At 35.1% G+C, this 22,642-nt stretch overlaps 1 protein-coding gene across 4 annotated transcripts; it reads left to right on the top strand.

Moving 5' to 3' along the window:
- The first annotated feature begins 2,725 nt into the window (after positions 1-2,725).
- Positions 2,726-19,988, top strand: LOC115980058 (protein ALWAYS EARLY 2-like). 4 transcript variants are annotated; one of them, XM_031102258.1, is made up of 20 exons: positions 2,726-2,861; positions 4,150-4,269; positions 4,775-4,873; positions 5,190-5,252; positions 6,507-6,584; positions 9,231-9,399; positions 10,269-10,534; positions 10,640-11,015; positions 11,796-11,873; positions 12,045-12,328; positions 12,449-12,511; positions 13,567-13,890; positions 13,978-14,156; positions 14,259-14,541; positions 15,232-15,438; positions 16,167-16,328; positions 16,951-17,094; positions 17,432-17,647; positions 18,250-18,540; positions 19,638-19,988. In XM_031102258.1, the coding sequence occupies exons 2-20, from the start codon at positions 4,168-4,170 to the stop codon at positions 19,803-19,805; spliced, it is 3,552 nt and encodes a 1,183-aa protein (XP_030958118.1). In that variant the 5' UTR covers positions 2,726-2,861; positions 4,150-4,167; the 3' UTR covers positions 19,806-19,988. The 4 variants fall into 4 exon arrangements, with proteins under 4 accessions (XP_030958118.1, XP_030958120.1, XP_030958121.1 ...); XM_031102260.1 differs by having other exon boundaries at positions 4,146-4,269; positions 12,455-12,511; XM_031102261.1 differs by having other exon boundaries at positions 4,146-4,269; positions 16,951-17,061.
- The last annotated feature ends 2,654 nt before the right edge of the window (positions 19,989-22,642 follow it).

The raw sequence follows: 22,642 nt of genomic DNA, 5'->3' as shown, positions 1-22,642 counted from the left end.
TAGCGTGGGTAAGTATTACTTTTCACTGGTCGGCCGTATTGTGCCAAGCACTTCTATTAAAGTTATGGAGTTATGACAACATCTTTTTATTATTAAGTATCTTGGTCTTAGTCGTCATTGATTTAGATGCGATATTATTGAGCCGAGCAGCACTTGCAAATTTATAAAAACGAAGAGACAGAATATGCGAAATGAAATGACAACAATTTTTTATTAATACGAAAAATCATTACAACGTACAAAGAGGGGCTCAAACAAGCCTATACAAAAAATGAACTGCCTAAGCAACAATAACATCCGTAGTACAGATATGTAAACAGTCAGGCGTCTTTTAAACTCGTCTTCAAAGTCTCTCCAATCTCTGCCTCAATGCTGCTCATGTTATGATAAGAACCTTCTTTGGAAGAAGATGAAAGAGAAGGAAATAGTAAGGAAGAAATCAATGAAGAAGATGGAGGACATGAGTAAAGAAGGAGGAGAAAAATAGAGAGAAGATATGAAAAGAAAGAAAGGGAGCAAAAGAGGGAAAAGAGAAAGCACCAGAATGGATCTGGTGCTGGGAAGACTAGGAAAGGAAGGCGGAGAGGGCCACCAGTGAACGAAGAAAGGAAGAAGCAGAGACACTTAGTCCCTGCCTCGGTCCTGACTCCTAACACGCTGGGGCCATACTAGGTGAGCTCATAAGAGAGCGGATGGTTATGATGATAGGAGTTCTCGACTCAATCACGCCGAAAGTTGGACGTGATGAGTCCCTGCTTCGGATTTTGGCTGAAGGGAAGGTGAGACGAATCTTAAGTCTCCGCCAGCCTTGCCCTGACCGAGCCATTTCGAGTTTTATTAGAACACGGTGCTTTGAGGAGGGGTATGGTTCCTTCATCACCCGTTATGGTAAACGCATTCTGATTGGGTGTATGACAATGGGGTTAAGTGAACGCTAAGGGAGGCTAGGGGTTTCAGATCTTAGAAGGATGAGAGGGAGTCTGCACGAAAGTGATGGCCTCCTGCTTGCCTTCTTATAGGAAGGGCAAAACGAAGGGAATTAAATTCATTCAGGTTTCCAAAAGGAATCTGAAGAATAAAGGTGTGTCCGTTCCACTTCCCCACCTCATCAGATGAGTCGCCGAACGCAAATTAGCCTCGTAAAGGGAAGTCATTAAAGGCGCATCTTGGACAGCCAAACGGTAGGAGTAGATTACGAACGGATTAAAGGGAATACCTGGTAAACCGGCGAGTTTCCTGGACAGGTGGAAAACCGCCCACATTAAATGCAGGGCTGAATTAAATAAAGCCATACTGAAGGCCCGGGTTTACCAAAACCCTCCTTTCCAACCAAGAAGTCGGGTAGCAGGGTTTTGAGGGGCTATTGTGGGGCCCAATAATTTAAGGGCCAGGCCCAGTTGCTCTTGGAAAATCCGAAGGCCCAAGCCGAGGAGAGCTGTGGCCCAAGCTCTACAATACAGAGCACAAAACAGTTTTGGGAGGCAGCCGAGGACAGTTCAGTCCTCGGCAGATCCAGAATCCCACCGGAATAAAGGGGTAAAACTGGTATAGGAACGAATTTGTAAGGAGATCCAAAATATCTTGGGGGAAGTTATCTTTACTACCCTTCCGGATAAGACTCTGCACCTGACAGAGCCGTACTCTGCAGCCTTATCAACCATCCCCAACAATTCTGGGATTAGACTGATGGGACAAATATCAGTCTTGTAAAGACTGACCCTACACGTGGACGAAGGACAGTTAACGCAAACGAGTATAAAAGAAGGAAGAAAGTAGATCGAAGGGGGACTCCCATTCCACCTCAAAAGGAAAAGGGGAGATGATTTGGGTGAGAACATCTCAACAACACCTGAGATTACAGAAAAAAAACCATCGCCGGGTAACCGGGGTAAGACCCTAATGGTCCTCGGATAAAGTCCGAGGAGGCCCATCCCATAGGATGCGATGCCGTAGGGCTTAAACGTTCAAGCCCAAATCCTTTTTCTACACGAATTCCTCTAAAACCAGGACCGGGCACCGCCTCGAGACCAACGGCTAGCTTTTCAAGCCCACTCTCTACAAATCATATTGTGAGGGATCTTTCATGCGCGAGCCCAACATCCTTATTGGGCCGTCAGAGAATTGTGTCCTTACAAGTAATTTTCTTATTTCATTTTTATTATCTATATTATCAATCAATTTTAATTATATTATTCAAATATTTTGTTCAAATCCTTCCATAAATGTCAACAATAGAATTTAAAAAAAAAAAAAAGAGTACTTAATACCATAACCAAGTCATTTAAAATAAAAGTGTTGCAATAAAAATATTTCTCTTTAAACTCAAATTAATTAACAAATTAATTTTGCAAAAAAAAAAATCCCTTTCTAACTTTATTTAAATAAATAAAAAAACCTTTTATCACATTTTTGTTTTTTTCCTCCCAAAAACATTCAAATGTTTAAAAGATCACGTGCACAACCATAACCCTCCACTCCATCCAAATCCAAAATCCCCTTGCGCCCCCACAAAACCCAATCCTCGCCGTCCATACCCTCCACTCTGTCCACGTGTACGGCCACATCACCCTCAAAGCCCAAACACAAAAAAAACAAAAACAAAAAAATTCCAATTCTCTCTCTCTCTTCTTTATATTCAAGTTTCGCGGCAACCCTCTCTCTCTATCTCTCTCTCTCTCCAAATAAAACCAAACTTTTTTTTACTCTCTCTCACACACACACAGTCTCAGAGCTTCTCTCTCTAAAAACTCTCTCTTTCTCTCTCTAAAACCCTTTCTCTCTCTATCTCTCCTCTCCCGTCTCTCATTGTGTGTGTACATGTATATGGTTAGGTTCTCGTATTGGGATGAGCTTCACAGCAGGTCAGATTACACTCTCCGATCTGTCAATTAGGGTTTAACTCTCGAGGATTTCTTTTTCTTTTCAAGTTTTTGAGGGTTTTGGTTTCTCTGATTTTCGAGTTCGGAGTTGGAATTTTGAATGTTTGTCCCTTTTTTATTTAAAAAAAATAAAATTGGAGCATTGTCGAAATTTTGTTTTTTTTGTTGAGGTTGCTAAAGGCTGATCATTGATTCAAAATAAATAAAAAATGAAAAATTAAATTTTAAATTTTTTTTTTTAATTGGGTAGGTTTTGTTTTGTTTGATTTTTCGAGTTCTTGGTTGAAATTTTGAATCTTTGTGATTTTTGTTTTTTCATAGAGTGCTTTGGTTGTTTTCAGAAAGTATTTTTGAAATCAAGTTTTTTTGTTTTTTTTTTTCCTGCGTTTGGTTCTCTCTTAGTCTTTTTGGGTTTTGTGTTTGATTCTGTTTTTTGGGTTGTAATTGTTGAATTCGATTGCGAAATGCTAAGTATGAAATGGGGTTTATGCGATTTTCATTTTAAAGTTGGAGCATTTCACGAAGTTTTTCTTTTTGGGTAATGGTCTACGGCTAGCATTGACTTAAAAAAAATAAAAAATAAAAAGACCATAATAAAATGAAAGGAAATTGATTTTTTCTTCTTGTTGTTGATTTTGTTAATGTGATTTATAAATTACTATGCTTGGAAATTCTGATGAATTTTAAATTTTTTGAATTGTTTTGGCTGTTTTCAGAAAGTGGTATTGGAAAGCTTTTTTTTTTTTTTTTCGGACTGGTGCTTTTGGTTTCTTGTTGTGAATCTGAATATGAGGTTTTTGGTGCATGCCGTTTGGTTCATTTGGGTAATCAGAGCTTGAATTTGAGTGTGAATTCTGGAAGTGATTTCTTGCGGTGATTCTGATTTTATTTATTTATTTATTTTTTAATTTTATAAATTGAGCCTTCTTTATGTTTTGGGAAAAAAAAAGGGTATGGCGCAAAAGTTTATTTTTAAATTTTTAACCAACAAAAGGCTGCTGTGAAGTTCTTGTACCCATTCTTGCATTGTTTGCTTCAATTGGGAATTTGAATTTTAGTTCATTGTGGAATATTGAGTATTTTATTAGATGTACAGTGAAAAAATTATTATTTTGTGGAAGACAAAAGCTTGATAACTTTGAGTGAAAATGAATTCTCTTTTTTGGAGTCAAATGTTCTTAAAAATGGAATGTGCTACATTGTCTTGTTGATATAATTTAGTAATTGCTAAAACAGGCTGCTAATTTTGTTATTTTTGTGTCTCAGATAGATAAGTAAAAAGCTTTTAATGGCTCCGACAAGAAAATCTAGAAGTGTGAAAAGATTTTCTACCATAAATGAGGTACCTCATGAGAAAGATGGTAGGAACTTGGGCAAAAGTAAGCAGCGGGTAAGTCTTGCTCATGTTCTGGGACTGAAACAAAAAATAAGAAATAAAAAATCATTTACTCAGTCCTTAAATTCTTTTTGGTTCTGCATTTGATTCTCTATATCTTACTTTGTTAGTGGATGATTTCTGTCAAGACTTGGTTTCATTTGTTAACTAAGTTTTCAAGTAACATTGTAAAGAGATATTTTGAAAATGAATTTTGGTTGCTCAGTTTTTTTATTTATGGAAAGGGTAGAATATAGATGTGGGCTATATATGAAGAAGTTTTTGTAGTATCTTTGAGGATCATAAAAGTGATGGCCTCTAGTACTGCACATGGGGGGATATGATTATAGATAGGATAGAATAGTGAAAAAGTATACATGTGGCTGATCCTAAGTAGTTAATGAAGACCTATAAGCCGACTCCAATGTAATGGGGTTAAGGCTTAGTTGAGTTGCGATTGAATTCTGAAAATATAGAATTTTAAATTTTTAATGTTTTGGTTGCTTTATTTTATGCGCAGAAGAAGAAATATTATGACAAATTAGGACCTCAATGGAGCAAGGAAGAGCTTGAGCGGTTTTATGAAGCCTATCGGAAGTATGGGAAAGACTGGAAGAAGGTATGACATTTTGTGAGTGTGCACTCTGGAATTTGCTTAATTGCCATCAGATTGTGTCCTTATTATGATTATAATCATCTTCTAAAATATGTGGTGCAAATTGATGATAATCATCTTCTAATATATGGTGTGTAAATTGCCAAGGTTCTTATAGCTCAATTGATTGGCACCTCCTGGTCATATCCAGGCTTCAAATCCTCACTCATAACAATCGAATTATAAATAAATAAATAAATAAATAAATAAATTTATAGTGCTCTCTCTCTCTCTTTCTCTCTCTCTCTCTGTGGTATTATTGGATTCTGTGCATTCCCAGGTGGCTGCCGTAGTGCGTAACAGATCCATTGAAATGGTGGAGGCCCTTTACACTACAAACCGGGTATGTGGTGTGTGTGAGTGCTAGATTTATAACCAGATCTGTTAACATAAATAATAGTTTTTGTTCATTTAGGAGGGTTTGGGTTTATGTACCAATGGTTCTGTACACGACTCTTTCTTTTTCCCTTCCTTGCAAAAGCAGTGAATATTTTTGTTTTGAAGCAATTTTTTTTAAAAAAAAACTGAAGATCTATATGCAGCTTTCTTCTACAATCTATGCCTTGTGGTTTTTATGTTGCTTTTGTTTATTTCTTAAAAAAATTTCATTGCTATACTGCTTGACCTAGTTGAAAGTTGGATTACTTAATCTGCTAAATGATCTTGGCAGCAAAGAGTTTCTATTTTTGCCGGTTTGATAGTTTATTGTAATTCAGTTATTAGTTAATAATTTTTTTGGGTGGACACCTACTTTGGGGAGGATTCTTACAATAGACAATCTCATAAATCGAGGTATGTTTATTGTGAATTGGTGTGTTATGTGAAAACAGGACAGGGAGTCCATTGATCACTTGCTCCTGCACTGTGATGGCAACGGCATTATGCAGTTGTATTTTGGCTACGTTTGGAGTTAAGTGGGTGATGTTTAAAGCTGTGCAAGGAAGGTTTCCGTGTTGGTGTTGAAGGCCTATTTGTTTAGAAATAGTGCTTGGATGTGTTTCCCTTTTGTTTGATGTGGCACATTTGGAGGGAAAGAAATAGTAAGACATTTGAAGGGCTAGAGTTGAATATTTAAAGGCTAAATTCCCAATTTGTTGCATCCTTATTCTATTGGATGTATTTGTTGCATCAAATTTGTGTGATTTTATTGACTCATTGTACTGCTGATCTGTAGGGGTTCTTATGGGACTGCAACTGGTATACCTCATGTTGCACCTTTTGTACTGTTTGTTTTATTAGTTCAATAAAATTATTTGTACTTATATAAAAAAAAAAAAAATGTTCTTAATTAAAATGAGTTTTATGCATTTGTATGAAATGTGGTCATATATTCAGAAATGAAAATGGTTGGTTTATAATAGTAATTTGGGAAAAACTTGGATGTGTACTTAAGGAGTTAGGTGACATGAATTGAATTTGGTTGAATATTTTGAAAAATTGGATATCAATTATACAGTTGGGGTTGTCCTTAATTTTTTTTTCCAATGTCTTTGCATTTGCTTGAACTGTTAATTGTGAGGACTTACCTTCTGGATTCTTATGGTTTCAGTGTCTTTGACTTATTGGCATTTCAATTTGGCTTACTTTTGATTTTCAGGCATACTTATCCTTGCCAGAGGGTACGGCTTCTGTGGTTGGCCTTATAGCAATGATGACAGATTACTATAATGTCCTGGTGAGATTAAATTTATTTTATCATCTATTCAACTGAGCTTGGCTGCTTGAATATTAATCTGGTCCTGTGATATATCTGTCAACGATATTGTAAGACTTGACTGAAATTTGGCCTATTTTGGCATCATATTAGTAGATACAATTAGTAGTTTGTTTATGCAAAATATCAGTACTGGATTTATAAGCCAAACACTGCATTTCAAGATTGGGTGGTTGTATGAGTTCTAGAATGGAAGTTAAATAGATGCTAGTGTGGCACACTATTTCTATTTCTTTACAATAAGCTGCCTTTTGATTTTGAATGAGATAAATTGATTTTTGCTGGACGGTGAAGGCACTTATGTGTTCAGCTATGGTTGATTGTGTTGGAATGTATTTATAGAGTTCTCTTAGGCAAAAAGCAAGTAGTTCTTCATAAAATTTTCTTTACCTTTCTTTTCTGCATTTTTAGTTGTTGACTCCTATCACAGTAGGTTTGCATCATGTATCAGCTTAAGTCCATATCCCTATACGTTGGTTATGAAAAACTTACTAGACTGATTCAAGATGAAGTCATTTAGTCTTGTGCTTTTTGCAGATGATGGATGTTAGCACCAAGTTAAAAATTTGGAGGGATGTTTTAGAATCTAAAGGCTTTAGGCTAAGTAGGTCAAAAAAAGAGTACATGGGGTGTAAGCCTTTTAATAGGAGAAATAAAAATGAAAGGGATTGTAAAACTGGATGGTCAAGGGATACCAAAGGTTGAGTACTTTTGATATCTCGGATCAATAATTTATAAGGATTGGAGGGATTGAAGAGGATGTGAAGCATAGCACAAGAGTAGGGCAAATGAAGTGAAGAAATGGATTAGCACTTTGGGTTTCTTGTACTTAGCACCAAGCAATGAAAACAGAAAAATAAAACCTAGGAATCAACACCTTGATTGCTTGGAATTAGCACCAAGCATGGGATAATGATAAAAATCTTGGAATCAACACCTAGGCTTGCATGAAATCAACACGTACTAGAAGAAAACTTCCAACCCATATTTCCATCAATGCGTGATCAACTTCCTACAATAGTAAACTTTGGGCATGTAAATAGAGTTTCCAAATTACATCAATCATGGAAAGAAAATAAACTCATACTGATATGGAAATAAAGTTTAAATATAAATCAAATCTCTCTAATAGCATCAATCAGTGTCAATTGAGGATCAAAAACTGATAAGTCCAACCAAATCACTAAGCATTAATAGGTCAAATTTCGTGTTTCTGCACTAACTCTCCCATGGTGGGAGAAAACTCGACTTCATAGAGTGTAGCTCATGGTTGTAGACCTTGGACTAGGTGGGGCTTAAATAGGGCTCGTGCTCGGGTATTTTTTAATGGATGGGGCAGGATCAAGGATTTGGGTATTTTTGAGGTGGGTTGGGTTGTGCTAAAGCTTTTTTTTTAATAGGTATGGTCCGATTAAATTTGTTTTAATTTTTTTTTTTTTTTTTTTTTTTTTTGTATGGATTGGGTCAGACTTTAATAGATCACTTCAAGTTTTGTAATGACTGGGTTTTTCCCCAACTGGGTCTTGTTGACTACTAATAACAGGCTCGGGCTTAGGCTAAATTGGTTTAGGTCTTAAGGGGTTAAAATTGGGGATCTTGATTTGCATTGTTGTAGATCACATGTTGAGTGATGGAGTAATTAGGGTTGTTTTTATGACGGTGGATGTGAATGAGGGTTTGTTGTATCAGAGATATGGCGGTGAGTGTGGGACAAAAAAAGGAAATATGTAGTGATGGGTTTTGGACTGTGACGTCACAACATTGGCGAGATTTTCTGGCAAATTGTAGATTTTGGGTCTTGAGAGTTTCTAACAGTGGCCCAATGACTCTGGATTTTGGGTTTGAAAAAATATTGCTTGTTTTGTGGCGGCCTAAGTTGTTGCAATAGTGTGATCTTGATGATTCATAGTGAAACTAATCGGTTTTGTGTCTGTCCTTTTTATTTATTTCTATAAAGGGCAACTTGATGATGGTGAGTATGGGTGATTTGATTGTAGTGGTTGTTTTGATTTGGGATTTGTGGTTTTGATCCAAAATTGGTGGGAGCGTTGTGCATCAGGTACAACCTTTATACAAAATTGATGGTTGGCCAGTGTTGGGCAAAGTTTGCTGGGATTGATTTGGTGTGGGTGTGTTGGCTGTTGGTTTCAGATAGTGGGTATAATGAATTGAAGTTTGCTCTGATATTAAAACTTATCTTAACAAAAAAACTCTAAGAGAAGGATGTGTATGGGGAAAAGAAAAAGAAAAAAGAAAATACAAGGATAGGTCCTAGGAATCAATGTCTACGGTTTTTGGGTCCTTTAATTAGAGTTCCCAAAATATATCAAATATGGTAAAAATAATAAAATAAAATAATTCATAATGAGATTACATAATGTATGGAAATAAAATTCAAACAGCAATAAATTTTTCCTAATAGCATCAATCAGCATTAATAGGTCAAATTTGGCGTTTGCACCAGAAGTACATATCTTTGACTTTGTTTTGGCCTGATAATAATTTAGTTTTGATGTGAATTATCATGCCTTTTGTGCTAAATGAGTGTCTTTGCATTTTACTTAAAGTAGGTTTATATGAATTCTAATTTTGCGAACTGTAAAACAGGAAGAGAGTGATAGTGAAAGAGAGAGCAATGAAGCTTTGACATCTGAAAAACCTCTAAAATGCAAACGGGGTAAAGTTCAGCCAAGTGTCTCAAAAGATCCTTGCCAGTCTCGGTCAATTGCATCTAGTGATGGTTATTTATCTTTTTTGAAGAGGAGACGCTTTGATGGTATAATTTAATTACATTGTTATTTGATTCTAGTTGGTATCTTGCTGGCATTCTATTATGCATCGTACACTTGTTATATATGTTGGCGGTGCTTCATGCTTGGACTATGTTATTGTCTTCATTTTATCAATAATGTTGTTTTCCTATATGGAGAATGGAAGGTAAAATGGGATATGCACAGTAAATTCTTATAAAGAAAGCAGTAATTTTAGTTGTTTTGAATTTTAATATGGTGGAAATTGGGATGTCCATCATATCAAAAAAGAAATATTACTTCTTTTGATATGTTTTTGGCCCCATGGGAGGGGAAGGGGAAATTCAAATTAGTAACCTCTAATTCATTAGGCATGGTTCCTAGCTGATTGTGCTAAACCATTTGAGAATACAAAAACAGGAAAAATGAGGGGGAATTTATTAATATGAAAAAAAAGAAGGGGTGGGGGTGGGGAATTGCCCAAAATTGTACCAATATCATAAATAGAAGGCAAGATGAAGTAATAAGCAGAATGCTTAACAGAATTTGTTTTAAACTACAGTCAAGGAGTTTGAAAAATTATATCCTGGAATTTGATTCCCAGTGTCAGGACATGCTACTTGCCATTTCTCCTTCTGCAGGATATGTTTGTCAGGGTTCATTTCCCATTAATCAAAATTACGAAAGTAGTTGTTAAGCAGTTGGAGTTTTCTGCATTAGCTTCTTTTTTATTATTATTATTTTTGGTTCTTTAGTAGTTATAATTCTGTACATTTAGATTTGCGCACTAAAATTTTACTTAACATTATTCTTTTGTCTAGAGATATCACCATTTGAAACCTGAACCTCTTTAAAGCTTAAATTCCAGTGTTTCTAAATTCGAATCTCGCATTAGGTAATGAGCCTTGTGCAAAGGGGAAAAGGACACCTCGCTTTCCCGTTTCATATTCACTTAAGAGAGATGATGCAGAAATTAATGTATCACCAAATAAAAGAGGCCAGAAGTCTGATTCTGATGCTAATGATGATGAAGTCGCCCATGGGGCAGCATTGGCTTTAGCTGAGGTTTCACAGAGAGGAGGCTCTCCCCAGATTTCTCAAACACCATACAGAAGAACAGAGCACATCAAATCTGCACCTCTTCGGACCTGGGGAAAAATGGTATTTAACTATTCATTTACATGTCCTTCTATTACCTTTTTCCTTCCTTTTATTATCACTTAAAATGACTTATTTATTTATCTTTATTTCTTTGATGTGATTTAGCATCAACAATCTGACACAGCTCAGGCCAACCTTCGTTATGCTGCCATGGATGAAAACTGGTTGGAAGGTGGTATAGGAAGTAGAGGAGTTGAAAATGGCAATTATGCAAGAGATACTAGCTCCTTGATGGATATGGAAGGTGTAGGCACGGTAGAAGTTCGTCGAAAGGGGAAGAAGTTTTACAGAAAGAAAGAGAAAGTTCAAGACATTGCAAACCATCAGTATGATGATGGTGGAGAAGCCTGTAGTGGTACTGAGGAAGGACTTAACTCTGGTGTCTCCAAAGGAAAATTTGACATTGAAGTTTCAAATTCAAAATCTGAGAGATTCTCTCCACAAGGTCAAAGGAAGAGAAGCAAGAAACTCTCCTTTGGAGGTACCTTCCTTACTAATAATTGAATTATAAGTTGGTTATGCCCATAATTTTTTAATTATTTCTTTAATTCTCTGATGGGTGGCTGGGGGTGGGCCAGTGGGGGTTCTATATGATTGCTCATTTTATTATTTTTTATTTTTTGTTTTCATATTACAAATATTTGTGCACTCAAATCCTCACTAATAAATCCCCTGTTATTTTGTTTCTGAAATTGCAAGTTCAAATATTTCCTTTCTTTCATTGAGCGAAGTTGATATTATCTTTGTAAGGAAAATGCTTTCCAAGTTTTTTGAAGCTTCTCTTTCGCTCTTTATTTATTTTTTATTCAAATTGATAGCCACCATTTTGGAGTAAGGTGATGGATTATAACATAGGAAGCAAAAGTGGAGGTATGGCTTAAATTTATGGGACACTTGATCCTTATATTCAGTTCACTGATATTGCCAAACAGGCCAGATAAACATATCTGCAGCTATGTATGTACAAGAACCTCAGCAGGGTATTTTTTACCGGTACTACATTAAAACTGAGTCATTTTTTGATGACGGTCTAGATAAACATATCTTAGAGTGAAGTAATCTCTGGTATTTAATGATAATATAAACTTTGGGAATTATTACTCTTTTTTTTTAATGGATTTGTTCTAAATAGCATCTTTCTATTTTTAATTACAAGTCATCTTTTGGTTGGGTTGAATGCATGCTGTTGTTCGGTTAATTAGATAGACAAATCTTCATACAATGAATCAATGGTATTCTAATGTCTGGTTTGTTCTTGTAGGTGAAAGTACTGGCTTGGATGCTCTGCTGGAACTGGCTGATTTGTCTCTAAAGATGCCCATATCAACAATGGAATCTGGTAAGTGATTTATGAGTGTATTCTATTTGCTTTGGAGTGTGCTTCCCAGGATGTACATGACATTGCTGTTGCTATTGCTATTCTTGTTCTTTCTTTAAATATCTCTTTGCCTGGTAAGTGATTTAGTCTGTTCTTTTCTCTTATTTTTTACTGTTTATATGTTGGATCTAGACTCATCTGTCCAATTGAAGGAAGAAAGAGCAATTCTTGATATGGATGATAAGGCCAGTTTACCAGAAGCTATGTCTACAAGCCATTGTGCAGACAAAAATAAATTTCTGGGGTCAAAACAGAAGGCACGTCATACAATTGCTGGAGTTGATGGTACAACATCCAGAAAATTGAAAATTGGAAGGGACCAAGCTATTGATGTTAATGTTGCTTCTGAAGAGAAAGAACAGCTTCAGCTTGCCGATAAAGCATGGAAAAGAAAGCGCAAGTCCATGGTATCAAAGGTATAATAAGGACTGATTGTCATGCTGTGGATGAATAAATTATCTCACACACACATTAAACTTTTCATTTGAATATATTTTTCTATTAGTTGATTGATGACAAGCCAATTCTTGTTCAAGTTGCAGATGTCAAATGACAAAGCTCATACCGATTCTCTTCTAAGTGAACCTTTGAAGACTGAGGTACGAGAACAAATGCCTTTGTTTTGTCATTATAAAGACGTGTACGATCTCTGTGATTGATTTGTAATCTTAAATTCTCTAACAATTCACACTACCTTAATGTGGTTTTATAAGTATTTCTGGCTATATTGCTATATAATAGTTAGAATAGCTTTGTTCCTGTTTAGGTGATATACACAATTACATCTGCAAGTGAATTAATCTGACCTCTTGATGTTTGTTACCCAAAAAAAAAAGATGAAAATGAGAATACTGCAGAGATTTCTTACCTTTATCCTGCCGTGGACTCAAAGGCGGACCTTTAATGATTTATATATGGTCAAATCTACAAATGGGTAACGAATTCCACCTCTGTCATGGGATCATCAGTTAGAAAGCTTGTCTTCAATGTTTATTAGAGACAAGCTTTAAGCCCAAATTGCCTTCATTTATGTAGAAACTATATAGTTATCCAGTTCTTCCAATAATATATGTGTGAAATAGGAGGAGATTGTTAATTTGCTGTATTAGAAGTAGTAATAATTCTGGCTAATGGTCATTGGATTGAGGTACTAAAGTCACAGGTTCATTCCCGTATGGATGCCTAAGTCCTTACCAATCCAGCTATTAATCCATATGTATGTTCACACAGATGCACAGACACATACACATTGTGTATGCGAAAGATGAGAAGATTGTTAGTTTTGTTGCATTAAAAGTAGTGCTAGTAATACTTCTTGCCAATAAAGGGAAAAAGTAGGAATACTTGTTTCCAATGGTCATTGGGTCAAATGGCTTCTCTTTCTTCATAGGGGATGGAGGTAAGGTCAAAGGTTCAATCCCATGCAGGTGCCTAAGTTATTACCAATCCTGCTGTCCCAACAAAGCAAGGAAAAAATAAAACTTGTTTTCTGTTTAGCCATATATAGATATGTATTCACACACATGATCATGTAATATATTTGGGTGTATTTATATTTGGGAAGTCTCTGGTTATATGTTGGATGTCAGCTTTTTTTTTTATTTGGGTAATCAAAGTGATGTGATTTTCTTTATTTCATATGCATGTGTTCTAGGTCTTAGCTGAAGAAGAGAATAAACCAGTGATCATAGGAAAACGTACCGATCAAAGTTTTACTTTTTTGAAGCCCTGGAAATCAGTCAGATCATCAGACGGTTCCTTGGATAGTGATCAGAAAAGAGCAGAGACTGATCTATCAGTATCAACCACAGAAATTCCTGCTGCAAGTCAAAGTAGTTTACCTTCTAAACGAAAGAGTAGGCGTAAAATGGGTCAACCGAAACCATTCTTGAAAGAGACAAAGTCTTCTCATGGGAACAGGTTTATAAATCGACGTAAATACTCCACCTCACCATCAGATAGACCACCCTATCTAAAAGTAAAATGTCCCATCCTCTTATATTTTAAAATATGCAGCTTTCCGAAGCTTAGAGCCTCATTTATTTATTTATTTTTTAAATTGCAGCAAATGCTTCTTTGTTGCCTTTCATCTTCTTTGGTCCGTAGATGGTGCACTTTTGAATGGTTTTACAGTGCAATTGACTACCCTTGGTTTGCAAAAAGGGAGTTTGTGGAGTACTTAAATCATGTTGGATTGGGACACATCCCAAGACTAACTCGTGTTGAATGGGGTGTCATAAGGAGGTTTGTCATCTACTGCTGTTACATGTCTATGCAGCTTGGCATATGGCTTGGAATTATTGAAAACGCTGTTGACACATTTATAACGTTTTCTTATAATTGCAGTTCCCTTGGCAAGCCTAGGAGGTTTTCTGAACATTTTCTTCTTGAAGAAAGGGAGAAACTTAAACAGTATCGGGATTCTGTGAGAAAACATTATACAGAACTTCGTACTGGTATTAGGGAAGGACTTCCAACAGATTTAGCCAGACCTCTATCAGTTGGACAACGAGTAATTGCTCTTCATCCAAAAACAAGAGAATTTCATGATGGAAGTGTGCTCACAGTTGATCAAGATAAGTGCAGGGTTCAGTTTGACTGTCCTGAGATAGGAGTTTGGTTTGTCAAGGTATCACTTTCTTTGACATAATTTCATTGCATTTGTACCTGCTTGTGTGTGTGCATGTGCTTGTTTGTGTGTGTTGTGAATTGTGAGAGAGGTTGGTACAATTTTATTACAGTAGGCGAGTCTTTTTTCCTTTTGTACATTAACTGCAAACAAGATTCACGTGCCTGTCTGTTGCTGCTCTTAATTCATTTAGAGCACAAAATAGACTGCTGATAATAGCTTAAGTTTATAATATTGAATTAGTTGATCTTATTTCCATAATAAAATTATTTTGTGCTATTCAAGTATGTACATCTCCATCCGCTGCTATTTATTCTCCATATGTGGTAAGTTGCCTGTCTTAAAAATTACTTCGTTTTGATTGTTTCTAAGCTTACAGACTACAATGAAATGAGTGGTGTCATGAGGATTACAGGAAACAGAATCTTTTACCTTTTACAATTTTATGATTGAATGATGAACATTTCTGGGTTAGAACATAGTGACATTGTTTTAATTGAAGTTACTCTGTTTTACAGTTCTTTTGTTATATTTGGTGGGCTTCCTATTTGTCCACCTAGTGTTGGTTTGCTATTTGTTTCTTTAATCTTCTTTTTCTAGTGAAGAACTTGTTGCCTCCAGTAAATTTTAGAAATGATATGGAATTATCCATATATTCTCTCTCAAATGACACAAGAAAATTCATTACAGGATATTGATTGCATGCCTTTAAATCCATTGGACAATATGCCGGAAGCTCTCAAGAGACAGAACATTACCATTGACAAATTCTCTCTTCTATCCAAGGAGCCACAAATGAACGGGCATCCAAATTTTGGTGGATCTATGATGTTTGCTTCAAGTGGGAATCTAGACAAGGTCACAAGCCCCAAGAATACCTTTGTACAGCAAGGAAAGGTGAGAGTGCTTAACAAATACAAGAGTATATTTATTTTGATAATTGCAAACACACTCTAATGCCCATTAAATCACAATCAACTATAAGTATATTTTATATTTTTTTGGATAGTCATTTTCTTTTTCTATATTTTTAAATTCTGACCTTGTTCTGTTGCTTAGATTTTAGCATGTTGTCACCTGCCAAAGTCTAGTTACCAAAATATATGCTGCTGGACTTTGGAGATTGATGGATATAAGAAGGCGCTAGACTTCAATGTTAGCAGAAAAATTGGGTATCAGGCAACAAACTTTGTTGTTTTCTCTGGCACATATAAATTGCACTCTTACCCTACATATCACAATGTAACTTGAACTCCTGACCTATCACTGTAAAGTCAAGAGGGAAGCTCTAGATACTCGACCAACCAATCCATTGGTTATTAGGATCTTTTACAGCACCTTTTTTTGCAACCTAGTTACATATTGGTCCCTTGTCCTGTGTGGGTTGAAAAATACCTTAATTAGTTGTAATTCACTTACGGTTCCAATGTCCTTTTCTTTCGCAAAATAAGAACATCAGAGGTAAAATTAAGACACAATCTTAAGTTCTTAACTCTGTGATGGTAATGGCGTTGACTGAAGCTAGTGCCTTATTTTGCTATATTGGAAATTCACTATCATAGGGTGAATATTTTTGAACTTAAGAATATTAAATGTTCTCTGAAATAATCCAATATTTTGCCCAGGTGGATACAAACCACGCCATTGCACAAGCTAAGACAGCAGCTATTGATATTGGTAGTTTACAACAAGAAGCCTATAGTCAACCTTCTATGCTGCCCCAAAATCATGCAAAGGAAGCTGATATAAGAGCTCTTACTGAGCTGACTCGTGCTCTTGATAAAAAGGTCATACATTATAATATATGCGCAACTGATCATAGAAATGTGAATCATCTCAAAAATTAATGTTCAGTAGGAACTAGGGTGTTAAAGTTCAAATTCTCTATCATCCCATGCATTTACCTTAAATCTCAAGGCTTTTATTGGATTAATCTATCTTCAATATGTGCCTGTGTTGTAGTATAGGTTAAATGATTAAATTGACCTTTCCTGTCAGTATAAGCTTTATGGAAAAGTGATAGTTTAACATGGTGGTAAGTAACAGAGCAGCTGATCCTTGGTTTGAACCCTATTTCCACTCCAGCTCCCCATTTAAAAGTTAAAAATTACATGTGTTGGGCCCCACTTGAGGGATAGTCAGCACCCATATGTGAAGGAAGTGATAGAATGATAGTTAAATGATTAAATTCACCCTAATAGCAAGCTTTTGCCAACCTAACTTATCAATTTCATAATTATTGGACATTGTAATTTTTATCACTCTTGTTCATCCACTTTAGACATTGTGGTCAGACATGATGGTACTTTGTCAATTAAGAGTATGAAGCTTTTCTGTGGGGTTCTAATGGAAACTTTCCTGTTGCATGTAATACTCATGCTATGAAGCTTTTCTGTTGCTTTCTTGTAGGAAGCATTGTTAATGGAACTTAGGAGTACGAATAATGACATAGTGGAAAACCAAAATGAGGGAGATTGCTCTTTGAAGGATTCTGAACCTTTCAAGAAGCATTACGCCATGGTACTTGTACAGCTAAAGGAAGCCAGTGGCCAGGCATGTGGCTTCCATTAATTATATTATGCTTGACATCCCTGCATTAGTGTACCATTCTCTGCTTTGTCTTTGAAGACAATGAGAGACCCTTAGATCTTTTAAAAGCTCTTCTCTTTGGTACTTTGTTTCAGTGGGAGCATGTTTGGGGTTCTACGAGTTGTATTTCCATTTCTGATTTCTTACACTATTAGATTAAGTTTTTGAACCTGCTGTATTTTTTCTTGATCAGAATGTTCACCATCGTGAACATGATGCTCAGCATTTTTTACTAAAAGTTTTATCATATCAAAAAAAAAAAAGGTTGAAGCAACTTTTGATTGATTGTCCTCATGTTCAGGTTTCTTCTGCTTTACTTAATTTGAGGCAGCGCAATACTTATCCAGGAAACACCCTGAATCCCTGGCTGAAGCCCCCAAGCAATTCCTGTTTAAATGGCAGCCTTACAAATTGTTATGATAATTCTTTCATATCTCAAGAATCAGGATCTAGCGTAGTTGAAATTGTCGACGGGTCAAGATTGAGAGCACATACAATGGTAGATGCTGCTATTCAGGTATGAAGAGCTTCAGTACTCTCTCACTCTATGTTTGGGGGGTCAGGGTTGAGAGTGATGAAGAACTTTATAATTTTATTTTCTTTTATATTCTCATTTTTGCAAGTTGTAACACAACTATGTACTGTTGGTTTCCTTTTTTTTTCAAAGAACAAATTTTCTTAGTAAGAAGAGAATGCTAAAAATACACAGTTAAGTTACAGGTGATTCTCCAAAATTACAATCCAAATAGGGTTTTTTTTTTTTTTTTTTTTTTTTTTTTTTCATTTGGTCTTCATTTGGTCCAACATGGCAAACATGGATTTCATATAATTGATGGGCCCTTATATTGCTATATTATCAGTAGTGTTTATGTTACACATTTTATTTCTTAATGCTCAATATGGTGTATGATGTTGGGCTTGTAGGATACGATATCATTTATTTTGTGGGTACACTAGTCTTTAATGTTTCTGCTGTGATACGGCCTGAATTAACAGCTTCTAATGCAGCTATATGTTGTTTGTTTGCCTTAGTCTAAGAATCAATTTTTTTATTGATTTTTTTTTTTCAAGGAAAAAGTACTTACTTAATTACACTTTATGATGTAATATTCATCTCAGGCATTCACATTGAGGAAGGAAGGGGAAGACGCATTTGTGAGGATTGGAGAGACTTTAGATTCTATTGATAATCAGCAATTAACATCCGACTCTGGTGTACCGGTAATCAGGTCTCAGCAGCAGGTCAATGGCGGTCTGGGTAACCAGAATCAGCTGAGTTCCTGCAAAGCAGAGCCCCTTTTTTCCAGTGATGCATCTGGTGCAAAACCATGTAATGATTCTGATGAAAATGAGGCACGAATACCATCAGGGCTTATCACTTCCTGTGTTGCTACATTGCTCATGATACAGGTAATTTGAAGATTATTTTCTAACACTAATGGATTCAAAAAGCAATCTCTCTCTCTCTCTCTCTCTCTCTCTCTCTTGCATGCATATCTGTGATGAAGCCTTATATATTTCCACACAAATTATGTTGCTTAATATTGTTTTGTTACTATGTCACACACAAATTATGTTGCCCAAATACTGTTTTATTGTACTGCAATAGTGAATGTTCAATTCAGATCTTAATACCATAATATAAACAGTCACTTCTTTGTGGCATATTGTTGATTTTTATGCATGGCCAAAGCATTTTCAATTTTCTTTCTTTGTTTCATCTAGTGCTAATTCTCGCATGCAATCATTTTAAATTATATCCTTTCTTGAACATGCTGGGCAATACTCGATCATTTGCCCCAAGCATAACGGGTTTTTTTTTCCATCAATTGCTGTTTCTCACATATGCACTAATTGTTCAGTTCTTTCTTGAGCATGATGGGTAATAATTGATACCACACTCTTGATTGCTGATGCATCTGGCCAAAATCTTCGGGAAACATCCTCAATCTGTGTCCTTATGGATAATTCAGCCATTATAGTATTTTTTTTTGTTTATTATTCATTAATCTTAACTTTGTTGCATTCTATACTACATTTAATTTTGAGTAATTCCTGTTGCACTTTGATTCCATGACAATGTCTTGATTGGTCATGATCAGCTGTCAACTTCTAATTTGGTATCTTCTTTTTACTAATGAACCATCTTTAAGCTATATTTCGGCACTTTTTGGTACAGTAACCTTTTTTGTATTTACATCACAAGATATGCTCAAGTAATATCCAGATTTTATGAGACTTGCAAAAACTTGCAAGCTAATGTAGCTATTATTTTTGTTCAGTGGATTATCATTTAATTTTGGTCTCAATGCCATGCCAACAAAATATAGTTTTGAGAGTACTCCACTCAACCGTGACTGATACTTGCTGCTGTCATTTTTCACTATTTCTCCTCAGCAAAGATTACGAATTTCCATTTACATCTTTATTCTCATAAATACTTGTTATACTGGGTATTAGTTTTATTTTTGGATGAATGCTTTGTATAATATTCTTGTAATGTGCAGACTTGTACTGAAAGACAGTATCCTCCAGCTGATGTGGCTCAGATATTAGACTCTGCTCTTAAAAGCTTGCATCCATACTGTACTCAGAATCTTTCTATTTATAGAGAGATTCAAATGTGTATGGGAAGAATCAAGACTCAAATATTAGCCCTTGTACCAACAACTTAAATATTATGCTGCGCCGTTCAGTCTGTACAATTAACCTTGTAAATATTATGCTGGAAGATTTGGTTTAAACCTCAGTCCCATCCCCCCTTGTGATTTAGCTAGCTGGGATTAATACTTACTAGTGAACAGTGATAATGTAATTTAGCTTCATCTTGTAATTTATTTTTCCCTTTTTTCCCTTTTCCCAAGTAGCGTTCGATTTTGAATTTATTAGAAGAGAATGCTACATCCTGAAAGGACAATCCACTTTTTGCAAGGAAATTGTGATTAAGATACATGACAACATGTGAGCCTAATGAGAAGTTTTTGAATTCTTCTCAGTGACTTTCGGTAGCATCAAATTGTCTTACCCTGAGTATGTGACCACCAAATTGTGTATCGGTTGTAGTTCTTTATTTTCCTCCATGTTATCATTTAGAAAAGGATGGGGGAAAGGGGAAAATTTGATTTTTTGCAGTTCGTCCTTGAAAAATATTTTCTGATGGAAAATAATGCATTAGCGAACAATAATTGAAGGACAAAATTTGGCTACAAACTTGACACTTTTAATATAGTCACTCATGGCCTTGCTATTCAAATTATTTTAGCCCAGTTGGATGCTCAACTTGTGCCAGAATTTTGTGCAAATATAAGGTAAAAGATGCTCTCTTTTAGACGCACCCGAAAGGAATCCAGGGCTTGATGGTATGATTGCACACTTTTTTAACCAAACTTAATGGCATATAGGTGTAGATGTGACTTTAGAAGTGCTTGTCTTAAATGAGGCAAATTAATTAAAGCCTAAATCTTACATATATTGTGGTAATACCAAAAGTCTTCTTAATTTTCATCAAAAAAAAAAAAAAAAAGTCTTCTTAATTTTATGACCAAGTTTTGTCCGATTAGCTTGTCCAATGTCATTTACAAAATTGTCTCAAAGGTGTTGGCTAATAGACTCAAAAAGAGTTCTATCCTTGATTATTTTAGAAAATCAAAGTGCTTATGTTCTAGTTAGATTATGGTTAGATTAATTACTGCTAATATTTTAGTAGCTTTTGAATCATGCATTATATAAAGCATAAGAGAACTAGAAACACTTACATGGTAGTCAAGTTGGACATGAACATATTTTATGATAGGGTTGAATGGGCTTTACTAAGAACTATAATAAAAAAATAAAAAAATAAAGAGGTTTCATATTGATTTTGTTAATATGATTATGGAGTGCGAATCTTGTATTAGTTATTCTATGATAATAAATGGAAATACCTAGGGATATATCCAACCTACTAGATGATTAAGAGAAGATGATCTTCTATCTTCTTATCTCTTTCTACTCCCACGGATCACCCTTCTTTTATTTTTATTTTTATTTTTTATAATTAAGTATAGTTTATTGTTTAGTAGAGCATTGGCGGTAAGTGTTAAGACTTTACAACAAATTTTACAGGTTTATGAAGGAGTTTCTGAACAAAAGGTGAATTCAGACAAGACCACTATAGTTTTTTAGTGAGAATATCCCTCCAAATATACAAAGAAACATCACAAGTCACAACTACTTTGGGTGCCCAAGCCTATTCGAATATGGAGAAATGTTTAGGGTTACCCCCAGTAGTTGGTCATTCTAGGAGGCCAACATTTTCAGAAATTAGGACAAAGGTGTGGTACAGACTCCAGAGTAGGAAAGAAAAATTGTTATCACTAAGTTGGAAAGGAAATTTTAATTATGGCAGTGACTCAAGCAATTCCAACCTATGCTACGAGTTATTTTTAGATTAGAGGATTGGTTATGTGTTGATTGGAATTCGATGGTAAGTCGATTTTGGTGGAGTCAACATCATCAACATAGGACACTACCTAGGTTCAGTAGAATAAATGTGCACATGACATCCAAACAGAAAGGGGGTATGGATTTCATATATCTCAAGACTTTTAACGTGGCTAACCTGGTTACACAAAAATTGAGACTCATTCACAATAAAATATCATATCCAGTATACAAAACTCTTACTTTTGCGGGATTTAAGAGAGGTTATATACGCAATCTTACCCTCAATTTATTTTTTTTCCAGATCAAAATCGGTTCCACATTAAGTTCAGGGTGGTCACAGGACCACCTTGATCTAGAAAAAAAAAATTATTATATATAAATTTTAGAAAGTTATGATTTTTTTATCTTTAAAAAAAAATTTGTGACCACCATAAATTTTTTTTAGGCACAACATAATTAAAATTTGGACAAGGCTAAACTCCACTCAATAGTTTTTTATTGGATGTGAATTTTGACAAATCCATCATTTGATTACATTTTTTATATTCTCCATTCTTGAAACTTTTCAAAAAAAATCAAAGATCAATAGTTATATTATCAATCAATTGTTTAAATTTTGAGTTTTTGTAGTTTAAAATTATACATAAAAAATAAATTTATGGAGCAAATAATAAATAAAATCCAATTGGCATGAAATTTGACATATGTTTTAAAAACATAAAGAATATACAATTCAACGGTTAGATTTTTAAAATATGTAGCAATGTTAATTTGTTTAGTGAAAACTATAAACTTATGCTACAACTAAGTTTGTAGCCAAAATTTATCTTTAAACTTTGGCCTCCTTAACAATATATTTAGACCTTACAAGCCAAAAAAAAACTCAAGAAAAATTTTATTTAGCTAAATTTTTTTTAAAAATGTAACTTACAGAATTGATAATGAGACTATAATGCAATGATTTCACAATAAGAAATTTAGTAGAAGGAAATTATAAGACTGTATTTACGTGTATGTGTGTGTTTTTTGTTAATATATGATTTTTTTTTTTTTAAAGTTTTGTATAATTTAAGCTTCTTAATGATCA

This window comes from Quercus lobata, chromosome 3 (assembly GCF_001633185.2).
Source record: "Quercus lobata isolate SW786 chromosome 3, ValleyOak3.0 Primary Assembly, whole genome shotgun sequence".
Taxonomy (NCBI): Eukaryota; Viridiplantae; Streptophyta; class Magnoliopsida; order Fagales; family Fagaceae; genus Quercus; species Quercus lobata.
This window is presented reverse-complemented; position numbering and strand designations above follow the sequence as displayed.

Coding starts and splice junctions, on each gene's coding strand:
- LOC115980058 (XM_031102258.1), top strand. CDS start 4,168: ATGGCTCCGACAAGAAAATCTAGAAGTGTGAAAAGATTTTCTACCATA. Junction 4,874..5,189: donor ATGGGAAAGACTGGAAGAAG/GTATGACATTTT, acceptor GTGCATTCCCAG/GTGGCTGCCGTAGTGCGTAA. Junction 12,512..13,566: donor GTGAACCTTTGAAGACTGAG/GTACGAGAACAA, acceptor CATGTGTTCTAG/GTCTTAGCTGAAGAAGAGAA.